At 37.4% G+C, this 14,655-nt stretch overlaps 2 protein-coding genes across 5 annotated transcripts; one reads left to right on the forward strand and one right to left on the reverse strand.

The window, feature by feature from the left end:
- The first annotated feature begins 2,257 nt into the window (after window positions 1–2,257).
- On the forward strand, window positions 2,258–10,177 carry LOC132621087 (uncharacterized). 4 transcript variants are annotated; one of them, XM_060335231.1, is made up of 14 exons: window positions 2,268–2,439; window positions 2,569–2,699; window positions 2,784–2,873; window positions 5,617–5,682; window positions 5,837–5,902; window positions 6,176–6,261; window positions 6,355–6,400; window positions 6,506–6,560; window positions 7,595–7,675; window positions 7,827–7,964; window positions 8,086–8,231; window positions 8,336–8,440; window positions 9,119–9,268; window positions 9,900–10,177. In XM_060335231.1, exons 2-14 carry the CDS (start codon window positions 2,679–2,681, stop codon window positions 9,960–9,962), a joined length of 1,113 nt encoding a protein of 370 aa, XP_060191214.1. In that variant the 5' UTR covers window positions 2,268–2,439; window positions 2,569–2,678; the 3' UTR covers window positions 9,963–10,177. The 4 variants fall into 4 exon arrangements, with proteins under 4 accessions (XP_060191216.1, XP_060191214.1, XP_060191213.1 ...); XM_060335230.1 differs by having other exon boundaries at window positions 2,270–2,439; window positions 8,083–8,231; XM_060335232.1 differs by having other exon boundaries at window positions 2,272–2,439; window positions 8,089–8,231.
- Window positions 10,178–10,773: 596 nt separating this feature from the next.
- Window positions 10,774–14,655, reverse strand: LOC132621086 (uncharacterized). Its single transcript, XM_060335229.1, has 6 exons — window positions 14,452–14,655; window positions 14,287–14,342; window positions 12,819–13,437; window positions 11,656–11,965; window positions 11,324–11,405; window positions 10,774–11,232 (listed from the first exon to the last, which is right to left on the reverse strand). The coding sequence occupies exons 3-6, from the start codon at window positions 13,375–13,377 to the stop codon at window positions 11,026–11,028; spliced, it is 1,158 nt and encodes a 385-aa protein (XP_060191212.1). The 5' UTR covers window positions 13,378–13,437; window positions 14,287–14,342; window positions 14,452–14,655; the 3' UTR covers window positions 10,774–11,025.

Genomic DNA, 14,655 nt, shown 5'->3' on the forward strand with positions numbered 1-14,655 from the left:
GTGCAAAGCGTAAGTCTTTTCACTAAGCACCTTGCCCGTTGGAAAGAAGATGAACCCTCTAATCTGGTGCCTCTTCGCAAGAAGAGACTCAACCGACCAGCCCCTGTCAAGATCTAGTGTAATTCCTTTTCCCCGGGAGCCAGTCCCACAGCTCCGGGACTAATGTGCTCTTTTTTATGCTGGAGTCATAGCTTATCTAAATTCTTATTCCCGTTCATCTTCGGCGCAAGAGCGCTCGATCAGTGAGCTTGGACACCCACCCATTGTCCAGTTCCGGTTAGCGCTCCTCGTTACCTTTGTTTGCACGATCTCATCACTTAGTGGTCTGGCATGCAGTTAAACAAGTTGACCCTGGAAGAAAAGACCGGACCGAGACCAAGACCCTTTGAGAGAAGAGTCGGAATGAACGAAATACGAACAGTTAACATAATATGGTCATAGATCTTAGGTTGTAACTTGATCATGAGCTCCCATAATATAATAAGGCAAGAAAGCGGAAAATTTCAAAAAAGTCAAATGGATTGCCCCCTTTTGATTAGCCAGTTTCCAAGAGGGAGTATCTTTTTAGCGCCCAAAGTCTATTGGGACCAACCAAAAAAGGAGTCAACCTGTCTAAACTTCTCTACAAAAGTCTTCCCCTCGCTGCTGGTCTTTAAACTTGCAACTGCTATCTAAGTCTAAGACAAGAGATTTTTCTTACTCTTTTTTCCAGTGTTGGAGTGTTACAATTTGATGATTGTTAGTTAATTATTCAAATACTCTAATATTTATGTGTCTAAATCATAACTGTCTTTGAGATATTGTTTTACTTTGTTGGATAGGTTTGATTTATAGATTAATTTATGTTAAATTTAAATTTTTTGATTGCATTTTATAAACAATTTATTTGTAAGGATATATCATTTTTTGAATAATTCAGATAGTTCAATAATTGTATCAAACATAAAATATTCATTTATATCTTTAAATACTTTAATTTATCTCTCAAATAATATTTTTTTTGCTTATCTTAATATTTGTTTGATATAATTTTTAATTTGAATTATATATTTATTATGCTTAAATATTGATATATTATACAGATTCAGATGATGAAAAACAAACAGTCTTAATCATTCAGTGTTCAGATCTACATACCACATCTTAATATTCAGATGTGTATTCAGATTCAGACGTCTTAATTAAAAAAAAAAACAAATGCAGCCTAAGACACTTTAACAGATCTGACCGAATCAGAGGCCTTCACACCCAATAAGTGCTAGAATTTAAAAGAAAACAAATGCACTTAATGAGTTGAGATTCAGATTCAGAGCCCCATTAAGTACAAACAAATGAGGCCTAATTTCAATTGGGCAATTCGCAGAATTGCCCTTCTTTTGGGGTGTTCTTTAAATTTTGTCCCTCATATTTGCGGTTTTTAAATTTTGCCCCTGCCCTTAGCTTGGATACCTGAGGTTCTGGGTTCGAACCCCCGCTCAGGCATAAAATAAAAAAATAATTTCGCAAGGCAGGGCTGGAGGGAGTGTATGCCGAATCCGGCATAAAGTCCTTAAGGAAAAATTAAAGTTATGCTGGAGGGGGCATAACTTTTCCTCAAGGCATAGTTTAGTTATGCCTTGGGGCAAAACTTTTCCTTAAGGAACTATGCCTCATGGGGCAGACTTTTAATTAAGGCATAACCAAAAGTATGCCTCATAAGGCAAAACTTTTCCTTAAGGCAAATTTTTAGTTTGCCTTAAGGAAAAGTTCCGCCTTATGGGGCATACTTTTAGTTATATTTTATGGGGCACACTTTTAGTTAAGGCATAACTAAAAGTATGCCCCATAAGACGGAACTTTTCTTTAAGGCATAATTAAAAGTTTGCCTTGAAAAGTAAATATATATATATATGTGTGTGTGTGTGTGTGTGTGTCTCAAGGCAAAGTCTGCCCCCTCCGGCATAACTTTAGTTTTTCCTTAAGGATTATATGCCGGATCCGGCATACACTCCCCCCAGCCCTGCCTTGCAAAATTATTTTTTTATTTTATACCTGAGCGAGGGTTCGAACCCAGAACCTCAGATATCCAAGCGAAGAACAAAACTTAAAGAACATAAATATGAGGGGCAAAATTTAAAGACCAGCCCAAAAGAAGGGCGATCCGTGCAAAAAAATGATTCCAATTACCAGGTGGGCTTTTTTCCAAACAGACCCCGTGTCACAAACCAAACGAGGGAGATAATTGTGTGTGAAACAATTTCCATGAGGTAGAGGGGTTATAATTGTAAAATTGCAAGGTAGGCATATACGTTTTCAGGAAGGGATTAGAAAGCACGAGACAGATAGCTTTGGGGTTTGAAGGAGCTTGAGCGGCGCGAGGAAGAGCGAGCGAGCGAGCGAGCCTAGCCGAGCCGAGCGGAGTGAGAGAAGAGCGAGTTAGGGTTAATCGAAATCAAGAAGGTCAGTGGAGCGCGTTAATCTAATCTAATTTCTTTGGTATCTGAAAGATCTTAGAGAAATCGGTGAGTTTGTTATAAAAATATGATGATATTTGTGTGTGAGAAAGAGGTGTGTATCTGTTACGTGCAGGAAGAATCGTCGTGTGTGAGCGAGTCGTTTATAGAGAGGAGAGGTGTGGTGAGATCCCGAGAGCTCTTTGAGTGTTTGTCCGACGATTTGTCTGACAAGTCTTCGTTACCATGTCGGAGAGGAAGCTCGTGGTATGTTTTTCCTTCTTTCTTTATTTTTTTTGGCATGTTTGCCTTTGATTATTACATCTTCATGTGATTACTTCCTGATTTTAGGTTTTAGGTATCCCATGGGACGTCGATACAGAAGGTCTAAGGGAATATATGATTAAATTTGGGGACTTGGAGGACTGTATTGTCATGAAGGTCAGCTGCTTTGACTTTTGTGATATGTATTTGTATCAGATATATAGCAACTTTAATCGACTAACTGGGTGCAGTCTTGTTTTTGGTGGTGAAAATGCCTGTTTTTGTTAATTGTGCTACAAAAGGATATATATCTGTTGTCTGCTGGAAAGCTTACAACTTTTAGTGCGTATAAAATCTCTTGTGAAATAATTAGGGCTGTTGTATGGTGAAACGAAAACATAACGAATTTCATTCGGGTTGCCCCCAAACTCTTTGCCCCTAGCAGTTTGGACAAGGTTGTTATTTCCAGTAATCTATATGAAACAGGGCACTAGACCCGCCACGTGACACCTCTCATTTTTGTGGTTTCCTCCTTTGTCCTTATATTTTAGAACTCCTAAAATAACAGCGTGTTCCCATTAATTACAAGCCAAAGAGTCGCAATAGTTCGCTAATTACAAACTGAGAGGCACAAATAGTTCATGAATTACTGAAAATAAAAGGAAAAAACGCATCCTGTCCCTGGAATCAGTTCCTTTTTTCCCACTAAGGACATTCCATCTTCTTCCAATATACTGGCGGGTTTCGACGCATATGAGTGTCACCGACAAAAAAAAAACACAACGAGACACTCAACTGCTACTCCTGAAGGTGACGTTACAATGCAATGCAGACGACACTATTGAAGAACTCAACGAACTGGAGACCCGTTAATTTCAAAAACTGGCATTACTGTCGATACAATACCAATTCAGAAATGGTATACTATCTATAAGGATCTATCACCTTCAAAATTTGGGAGTCAGTTCTCTGACCATGTTAGAGACGCATGCCTTTAAGGTTTTCTTTTTCTTTCATCATTCTATATTTTGGTTTCTTTTTTTGGCTCCTTAGAAGAGTTTAAATAAAAAAGAATGGAAAAGTTTGCAGGGAGAAAATTAATTTAGGGGCAGTGACAATGGATCTTTAATTAAAATCAGTTCGGAGCCAAATAAGGAAGAATAGTACTGGATGCACATTTTTAGGGATCTCTCGAAGAAAATTTGGATATTGAAAATTAAGACTTGTACAAGAAAAGAAAAAAAGGGTAAACAATTCAATGCCGTCGTTGACGTCTGAACTTCTGGTTTCCTTTTTTAATTTAACTTTATAATTAGGAGTACATTATTACTTTTTGGTTACTTCCTACCCTTCCCTTTTTCTACGGTCATTTTTCCCTCTTATAATAATGAAATTAATTGAACATTTTGAAAAACAAAATTCAAAAGTGCATTCTGTTTCGAATCCTAAAAAAGTACATTACATAAATCGTTAAGATATTATGTAACTTTCTTAGTTTTTATCTTTAAGGAAGTTTTAGATTTTAGGCGAGATTTTAGATTCTAGAGTCCCTTATAAAACCAAGGGAAAGAGGCTGAGATAAATCACTTTATGGAGTATATAAAGCATCTTATGGGCTGATAGAGTGTTTTTGGACACGTTAAAATATGAGAGCTATAAAATCACAAAATTATAACTTATTTACGGAAAAAATAAATATGTATGTAATTATGTTGGAGATATTATAGTGCAGAAGTGTACTCCCTTACACTTTAAATGGAAAGTTTAGAGCATTAATTGTATGAGGAATTAAATATAATATTTAGAAAATCAGATGGAGTTTTCAAAACTTATAGTATAAAAGATTGAAACAAATAGAAACAACATTTTTGTGATTTTTAACAAAACAAAAGAAACTGCCGATATTATATTTACAACTAAAGGTCTCATAATTTTTGTTAAAGATATTTGAATACATTAAAACTATACAATTGTGACGAGAACGGGTAAAAATGTAGTTTTGTTTATCATTTATGTAGGAGTACCGTACATTTTTTTTCATTTTTGTGTTTGTTGTATTTGTGTTAGAAATATATGGTTTTCATAAATTTAATGAGGTTTTGATAACTGCGCGAAGTTGGGCCAATTTTACTAGTTAGAAAATATAGCAGCACTATCCACTTAAAAGATGTCACTTTTGGAACTCAACCAAGAATGTGTCCCAAACAGGCTAATTTCTTGGAAACTACACTGGTGGGCACATCTTTTCTAGTAGATTGCATTGGGTTACTTTCTTGAGAAAGTTAACATATATATATTAACCAGCACCAAGGAGGTGCTTGTATCAATATTTACAACTACAAAAAGCCTTAATGGATTTCGGAAGGAATGTAGTACTCCAAGGACCAAATAACAATAATGTCAAATAGGACTAGAAGCTACCATTTACATGCTCCTACTTTACATGATTGTGTTCGTCTCCAACGTATTCTTTTTGTCCATTTTTCTTTCTTTGGATAATAGGTTAACTGGCTGAACTTATACCAAACGTGGTCATGTTTGTGTACTTTGATTCTGGTGTGTTTTTCTTATCACTTGGATGATTGCTTTTCTGACAAGTATAAACTTAAAATCAAGAGCAGTATGTCCAGGGCTTGTACCTTTTATCCCAACAATTGTTTGTGTGTGAGGGTGGGGTGGGGTTAAGAGACCACAAAAAATTGCCATTGTTTTCCTAAAATTGTATGTGAATGGGAGGTCCTCAACAATTGCGGTTTCCGGAGATTGATCTCTTTTACTAGCTTCCTAGAAGTGTGTGGTCTTGTTAATTTAGTTATGATATATTTGCGTTTTAATGCTTCTAAAAGTCAAGGTCTCTTTCTGGCGCAAAGTTTCTTAGCATCTTATTGAAGAAGACTAACGTGTATAGATCTTAATTTAGGAGCGTGCTACTGGTCGTTCTCGTGGATTCGGCTATGTCACATTTTCTACAGTTGAGGATGCTAAGGTGATTGTGGTTTTTATTTGTTGGTTTTCATGTCATTGTTGCAACCATGTTTGTTTACTGCTCTCGAGTAAAACCTTTGTACATGTTATGGCCTTGTTCCTTGTAGTTTTGATGCAAAGTTGACTCTCTATTCTTATGCATTTGTATGATGCAGAATGCGTTGTCCAAGGAGCACTTTCTTGGAAACAGAATGCTAGAAGTGAAAGTGGCGACACCTAAGGTGCACTGTTTTTACACTTTCATGACAACACTTTCTTTGTTACTTTAGGGTTTCTTCCAATGCTCTGCCATTACTTTCTAGGCCAACTATTAATATATTGCAGTGGCTATATTTGATTAAAATGGAATGGGTGACATGATTTTATTATTGATCTCTTTATTTGGTTGAGCATGAAAATTGCACTTGATCAAGTAAAATCCTAATTTTATAGTTATTGTGCCTCTAAAGGTCTTAGTTAAGGTCTAATACAGATGCTACTCATTCTTTTGGCAGGAGGAGATGAGGGCTCCTGCAAAGAAAGTGACCAGGATTTTCGTTGCTAGGATTCCGCCATCTGTGTCTGAAGCTACTTTCAGAAGGTATCTTGGAAGGATTGCTTAATTATGATTATTTTTAGCTGGTTGGTTGTTTTATTATTAGAATTTAGATCCTAATTTGAGTTTCTTTTGCAGTTATTTTGAAAAGTATGGTGAAATAACAGATCTATACATGCCAAAGGTTCACTTGTCTCTCCGTGACCTCATTATTATTACATATTTGCGTTGTCTTGTTCAGGCACTAAATTTTAGTATTCATGACTAACTAATCTTACCCAATCTGCAGGATCCATCTACTAAGGGACATCGTGGAATCGGGTTTATTACTTTTGCAAATGCTGGTATGTGTCCTGTCCTTTTTTTTTTTTTGTAGTTATTTTTTCCCCCTATTTTCCAGGTTTTTTTTTCTGGCCACCTTCAGTTATTCCTCTGCTTAATCCAGCTGTTAGGAACATGTTTTAAATTAAAAAATAGGTATCTTATTTCTGGCGGGAATTGTGTCTGATAGGAACTCTGTTTTTTATAGGAACTGTGTGAGAGAATCCCATGTACATCTTTCTATGCTTTTATATAGACTTGTTTAGACACTCTTCTTATATTTCAGGGAGGGAAAACCATGGAATTTTCTAGTTGCAGAGATAGTTTTCCTTCTCTCTAGTATGTGAGGGTATAAATTCTTGTAATTGCTTTAGATATGAAGATCTTGGACCTTTCTGCTTTCATCCATTACTCCTAAAACTTCACTTTCTTGATGATAGAAAAGTACCCTTTGCTTCAGATATTAGTGGTTGAAATATTTCTGTTATTTTTGGAGTAGACAGCTCACTGGCAAATGCATGAAAGATAAGTTTTAACCCGTCACCTAACAACGGGAAAAAAACAATCTGGGGAATGACACTTTCTTATTTATTCTATGCATGGTATATTGCCTTTCGGGGTGCTTACTTTGAACCTGATCATGGGTTGATGAGAAGGAATTTGACATTTGAGGAGTTTTTACAGTAGCAAAGCAGAAGTTCTGATCTAATCTGAGTCTTGATTCGTCCTCTAGTTCTTTTGTCAATTTGTATGACCCCCCCGTAACAGTTACCATTGGCAGTCTAGTTATACACCCTCGGTATTTTGAGTTACATATGCGTCTCACCTTTTAACGTCCTGTACTTGTGCTTCATCGCATAGAATTTTTCCTAAAGATTCAGTTTCTGTTAATTTGTGTAGGCATGTGGTAGGTACCACCTTGTTTTTATTTTTTTTACCCTCAGAAGGCAGTCTCCTACATGCATGCTCTTATCATATGTCTTCTAACAGACTACAGTTTCTAGTCCGTTTTGTAATGATTTCCTATGAATTGAGTCACTCTTGGTTTCTTTCCCAGAATCAGTTGATGATCTGATGAATGACACCCATGAACTGGGAGGTTCCACAATTGTGGTCGACCGAGCAACACCCAAGGCAAGTTAAACATAACCAAATTTTGATGTATCCCCGGTGCAACACCAGATTTCGCTGGACTTCACATTTTCTGCTGATGATTCATATCATTGACATTTAAATTTTCTGCTGATGATTCATTAACATTTACATTTTCTGCTGATGATTCTAGGAAGAAGATTTCAGACCTGTTAGTCGGATGTCTCAGGGTGGAGGAGGATATGGTGCATATAATGCATATATTAGTGCAACAACTAGATATGCTGCGCTTGGTGCTCCCACCTTATATGATCATCCAAGCTCTATGTATGGAAGTAAGTGAACAATGATGAACAACAAATAATGATAAATGTCTTAAGCATGATGCAACATCAATCATGCTTCTCATTTAACATAATTTCTATACTAAGAGAACTTAATTAAATAAACCAGGAGGAGGAGGAGGAGGAGGAGGATTTCCATCTCGTGGCGGCATGGGCAACAAAATCTTTGTTGGTCGACTACCTCAAGAGGCAACAACTGAAGATCTTCGCCAGTATTTTGGTAGATTTGGCCGTGTTTTAGATGTTTATGTTCCAAAGGTAAGAATTTCTCTTATTTTATTCCTTGTTGGTAACAGATCTTGTCTTAAATAATTTAGTGAATTGTATTATTCTTTTAAGATGGTAATGCTTATCTGGTGTAGGATCCCAAAAGACCAGGGCACAGAGGGTTTGGTTTTGTCACATTTGCTGATGATGGTGTTGCTGATCGTGTTTATCGAAGGCCTCATGAGATATGTGGACATCAGGTATTTGTTGGGATTCCTAGGGCCAGCTTCTTTATCTTTTGTAACTCCATCCCCGAAAGAAAACTATAGACACTGAAGTATCAGTTAATCAGGTTTTGTAATGAGACCATGGGTGAGGAGAACCCCCGCACCCGCCACAAAAAAGAAGGAATTATAGAAGGCATATAATTTAACTGAGGACCAGATGCAAGTCTCAAAAAAAAAAAAAAAAAAACGGAGGACCAGATGTGCGTGAAATTCTTGTCCAAACCTCTAGAGCACACTTGGTGGGGGATATCTTAAATTTCCCTGTCCATTACCTAGGATGTTCTACGACAAAATTAGGGCATTGGAAGATTGTTCAAAAGGCTATAGAATTGTACGAACTGTTTCTGCAAGACTTATAGCTTATATTGGTTGAAACTGACCTAGCCATTTTCGTGGATGTACTGCTACTAAAGGAGGCTACTAAAAGATTGTTCTAAAGACGTTAAAGTTGTATCTGCTTTTTTCGCAACACCTAGATAGATATATACATCAATGTGAAGTTACCTTTTGGGAGTTTGAACTTTTGCCTTTTGAATTCTTACCCTCCTAAAAGGAGAGCAGCTTGTGGTACCCCTTTTGGCTTCACTATTATCAGTGACATTCATGTTATGCTGTGTGGATCCTTATTCCTAGTTCGACCTTGCTTTTTAGGTTGCAATAGATTCTGCCACTCCCCTTGATGATGCTGGTCCAAGTAGTAATTACATGATGGATCCTCCTCCTGCTCCTGAAGCATATGGGGGATACGGTGGTCCTATGCGTGGCTATGGCAGGATGTACGGGGGCCTAGATTATGATGATGTAAGTATTTGAACCTTACTCCATTGGATAAACTTCTCTCTATGTTATCCTAACTTTTGACTTGATAAAATTGCTTTTTTATTGTTAACATTATTGTCATGGAAAGGCAACCCTCTGTTCCCTTGACTTTTTATCTGGGTGGATTTAAACTGCCAATCCTCCCGTACCCCTCCAGAAAAATGGTCAATTACTGGACCTAATTCCTGATTATTTCAGCTGTTCTGCCTGGAAAAAAATTCGTTGGTGAAATTTGTTCTCCTATCTGACTGACCTAGGCACGACAATGCATCGTGATGCTTTTCTTGTGAATGATTGTGAATGGAAGAACTCTGTCATGTTGACGACATCTATCCATCGTTCAGTGCCAATTATTTCAACTTAAGCAGCAATTTTTTTTTTATCTTGTTGATATTTACCATTCTCACAAAATAAAATTATTTATCCTGTTCATACCTCTTATCTTTCAGTTTTTTCCCGCACATCTATAGCATAGATAAAGGGCAGGATTGTACTGATAAACATATATTCAACCTTAGGCTTATGAACTGTCTGTTCCTTGTTAGTCCTTAACTTGTGAATAGATGAGAATTCTGATGACAACCTTTAACTATGTGACTTTTCTGGTTGACAGTGGGGCTACGGCCTGGGTGGAGGGAGACCTTCAAGATCAGATATGAGATACAGGCCCTACTAGCGGGCGTGCTAGTAGCTTTGTGTGGAAGCTTGGTGTCGGGTGTCGACATAGACATGTCATATTTACTCAGCTTATTAGGTAGACATCATAAGACGTGCTACTGATATTTCCTTAATTTAATTGAAGGAACAGTACTGATGGATTGTGCAATTCACTTCATGCTTGACCCTTTGTATTAGAAGTATAAAATAAACAAAGAACAAGTTTTTAATTTCCATCCAAAAGTACGGTAGTTGTAGTGAAGTGGCATACATAGACAACTGGGCAATGTTTTATACTTCTATCTCGATGGCCTAAATTTTTTCTTGGGATATCGGTCAAAAGAGTGATCCGACTGGTCGGAAGAATGATTCTGCTTCGCCCCTGCCTAATTAACGTGGCTGGGTGCAAAAAGAATTTAATTGTAGTTTTAAAATACAGCTGATACTGTCAAAGCTCCGTATCATTCGAAATTGGAACACTGAAATCTGTCATGAAGAGTATTTCACTTGTACAAGTACGATCTAGGACTTCTTTTTTTAATTATATAGGTGGTAGGGGAAGGGAAATGGGGGGAGGAGATTTGAAGTCTCACTAATAATATGAAAGTTCAGATAGCCAACTGAATTATTAGATCTCTACTACGATCTAGGACTTGGTACTTGTTAGACGAATTTTTTTTTTTTTAGTGAGTAGGATTTTGCCAAAAAAAAGGTTTCCATTGGTTTCTTGATTATAGATAGTTTGTACCAGTGAAGTATATTAAGTTGGCCTTCTAGTAAGGGTGGTCGGACATCATTAGGACATGCTGCACTTTTTACGAGCAAAAGAATGCATCTGATACCCCCACTGCATTTTTATTTTACCATAATTGGTTTTGGCGTACGTATTCTTGCTGCGTATTTCATGGTCATGAGACTGAGAGGTATCATCTGTACAGAATTCCGCCAGATTCAGTGACAAGGCCTGAATACATAATACTGAATAGAGCAGTCGGCTATGAGTTATCAGTTCCTAAAATCACCAATAACAACAGATGCTCCAGGATTTGACTTGAATTTTACTTTAGAATGCCTGTACACAATTAAGGGATACGGCAAACAAAGCAACTGCTAAATGAGGCAATCTTGAAATACTCCCGAAACGGAATGGTTCTCTGAGAATCCCTTCGAGACTGACGGGGCTGGCTTTCCGAAGTTGCACGTCTCATATCTTGGGCCTTCAGCTGAGCATATCTAAGCCTGTTCGTAATCTTATCCATGGTTGCTGACCTTCTCCTTTCTAGTTTCATCTGAAATGCAAACAATAGTTAAGTCCTTTGATGCTAGTCCTATCTTTTAGACAAGTTCCTGGATAAATATGCATAAATATCTTCAACGGACCTCAAGCTTTTGGATTTCTGCTTCAGCTTTGGCCTTCTGCAAGTTCTCCCAAGCAGTTATCCTGGCTTCCTCTCTTTGCGACCTTCACAATGAGGAAAGACGGAACCATTATGCATATTTAGTATCATTGCTCTTTGATAATCACCTACTAAGGTTATATTTTATTTGGGAATCTAGAGGTGAAGGCTAGTTATTCCGCTACTTGTCTAAATAGTTTCTACAATCTTTTGGAGAAGTACTACCAGCTCCCTTGAGAATATTTGGTACTGAAGGACAGGTTAGCTGCCCTAGCAAACATAAGAAGCAAAAATAAACTTGAAATGAATGCATACTTTGAAATGCTGTTTACTCCATCTGCAACATCCCACGGTGAAATTGACTCACTCACATCTGGTAATTCTTTCTCGGGTTTCCTTGCCCGGCTTTTCCGAGATAGCCCAGAAAAGGGGGCTCCTTTGTCAACCTGCACGTCTCTAATCTCGATTTTTGCAACATGCTGCTTGCTCTGCCCTACTCCAGGAGGGATTGAAGGTGACCTTTCTTGGGGAGAGGCATGTGTACTGCTATCAGGGCTCATTTGTGTAGCCATGTCTCTCCTCGAAACTGTGCAGGAAACAGAATCTGGCTCCTTGGTGTCATCATCTGGCCATTTGGATTCACCAGCAACAGAATATCATTGAATTATAGTGGTGTCCTATGCTAAAGACAAATCTTTCCCAACACCTTGTCTGTTGGTGATTTTACAATATGTTCTATAACTGAACAATGGCGTTTCGCTTGTCAACTAAAATAGTGCTTAACAAATCTCAACCGAAGGGTGGAAATCAGGAAGGGACTTCGGGTGTAGTTAAGAAGCATGATTAATGTCAAAAAGTCATGTCGACACTGCTTGTAATCCTAGCATAACAAGACGATTATTCATCTAAATCAATGATACAATTGCATACAGCTTTTGCATCTGTCATAGCACATAATTAATTGATTCATATGATAGAAAGTCCTCACACCTACCTTATGATGAGTTTGTTGCTTTAACTTTGATTAACCTTCTGTTTTAGAGAACACTTGTTACAAGATCCATGTATCACTGTTAGTTTATTTACTGTTTTTAAAATGTACCAGTTAGTTATTCCCAATCCAAATGCTTTAATCTGCAGGCTAGAACTTCCTCCTCTCAAGCATCAATGTGGAGACTAGAGTCTTAGTAATTAAGTTTAATCTATATGCATTTAAACCTGATACATAGACAGTACGATCCATCGAGGGCTTCTTTTGCAAGAACTAAGAATACTATTGCTAATGCTCTTTGATAACCAATTAAGATTCAAGAGATGAAACAAAATTATGGTAAAAACTAATGAAAGTATAGCTTATCTATTGGATAACAACCAACATTCAACAATTTGTCTAAAGAATCATATGCATTCAAATGCATAGGCTAATGCGGAAGACTCTAAAGCACACAGATTATCTGCAAACGGGAGGAAATTCATACCTTGGGAGCTTGTTTCTGAATATTCACTGGACAAATCTGACAGACGGGAAGCACTAGTTGCTCGAGCCATATTATCCTCAGCATATAGAGCACCAGGGATTCCAACACCTCTGGCACCATAATGAATGGATACACCATTAGGCACAAGTACGCCTGTTGTAAATGGTGAATTTGCAATGAAGTTACTTATACTTCCACCTTCTAACACTGGCATGGAGGGTGAATAGTTCGGCAAGTACATAAGCCCAGGCGCCCCAAGCGGTCCACTTTTTGACTTGGGGCGCCTGTAGAGTTGCGTGTTTGGAGTCTTCCAAACACCGTAACTCGACACTGGGCTAGTAATCCACCTTTCAGCATCATCCCATTTTGAAGGCACTGTCCTTCCACTATTGAAAGGCATCAATGCAGTGGCACTAATATGCCTGTTAATTGGCAATGGGACTCGTTCAGAACTCCAGCCCTTTTGATATCCTCTGACATGATTAATATCTCCATATTCTGGTGTTGCTGGGCTAGTATACAAACCCGAATTCCTCAAGGAAGTAGAATTCTTCTTCATGACTTTCAATAATGGCAAAATGCAAGCCACATTCCTTGGTTAAATCTTGCAACAATGACTCTATCCAAATAGGTAAGAAATTAAGAGACCATAAAAATTAAGAGACCATAAATCCAAAATAGTTTCAAAATGTTTCAGCTTTTGCCTATCCAAAATTTACAAATTTTACCTAGGTTATGGCCTGTCTTAAACAACACAGGGAAGCTATTTTTTTTTTTTTTTACAAGAAAAATATGAGATACTTAAATCCTGAAATTGTGGTCAATTTTGGGAATTAATTTAGAGGTCACAGTCATCAAAAGTGAGGACCACTGTAAGAGCCCGTGTGGATTGGCTTATAAGCTGTTTTCAGCTTTTTTGAGTGTTTGGCTGGCTAGTTTAAAGTCATTTTATGCTTAAAATAAGCTCAAAAAAATAATTGGACCCATTTGACTTAGTTTATCTAAAGCAGCTTATAAGCTGAAAATAGCTTATAAGCCAAAAAAAATAAGTTGGACTACCCCAACTTATTTTTTTCAGCTTATAAGCTGCAAACAGCTTTAAGCTGTAAGCCAATCCAAACGGGCTCTAAGAGTTTTAAAGTCCAAATACTGCCAGCATTGGAACAAATTTATTACTAGTAAGTTCAAAAGAAAGTCGACAAAACCTTACAGAGAAGGCGATTTCAAACCCCCAGAATTTAATTAATTGTATCTCCTGCCCCCAGAGTTCAGAACAAGAAGTAAAAAAAACCAATCAGCAAGAAAGTTGGTTATTCCAATTGCCACTTATGTACTTCTATATACACAAAATTAAAAAGGAAAAAGTGCTTCTTGCAGAACCCCCTAAAAAGGATGAGAGATAAAGGGGAGAAGCAAAAGCAGAAAAAGTTTCAAACTTTTAAAGCAAATGTGATTAAGTAAAGCTTACCCTTTAACTAATGCAGAGAGTTCAGCTTTTACCAACTTCTGTTGTGGTGCTCAAAGCTGATTAAAGAGTGTGAATAAAAGTTATTGGTAGTGACATCTGAGACAATTATTTAATACCCACAGAGTAAAAAACATAAAAAGGAATAAAGAAAAGGAGAAGGGTCACCTAGTGTGAAAAAAATCAAGAATTTAATAATGTAAGATTATAGTAACCGGGGATTCAATGATTATGGGATGTTTGAGGATTGGACCCTGCTCTTTATTTATTTTAGTGAAAGAAGAGTGAAGTGCTGAAGAGAGTGAGATTTTTGTACCATAAACTTGAGCATTAAATGAGGGAATAGAAGCGAGGTTTTGTAAGTATCGAAAA

Source organism: Lycium barbarum, chromosome 12 (genome assembly GCF_019175385.1).
Source record: "Lycium barbarum isolate Lr01 chromosome 12, ASM1917538v2, whole genome shotgun sequence".
Classification (NCBI taxonomy): domain Eukaryota; kingdom Viridiplantae; phylum Streptophyta; class Magnoliopsida; order Solanales; family Solanaceae; genus Lycium; species Lycium barbarum.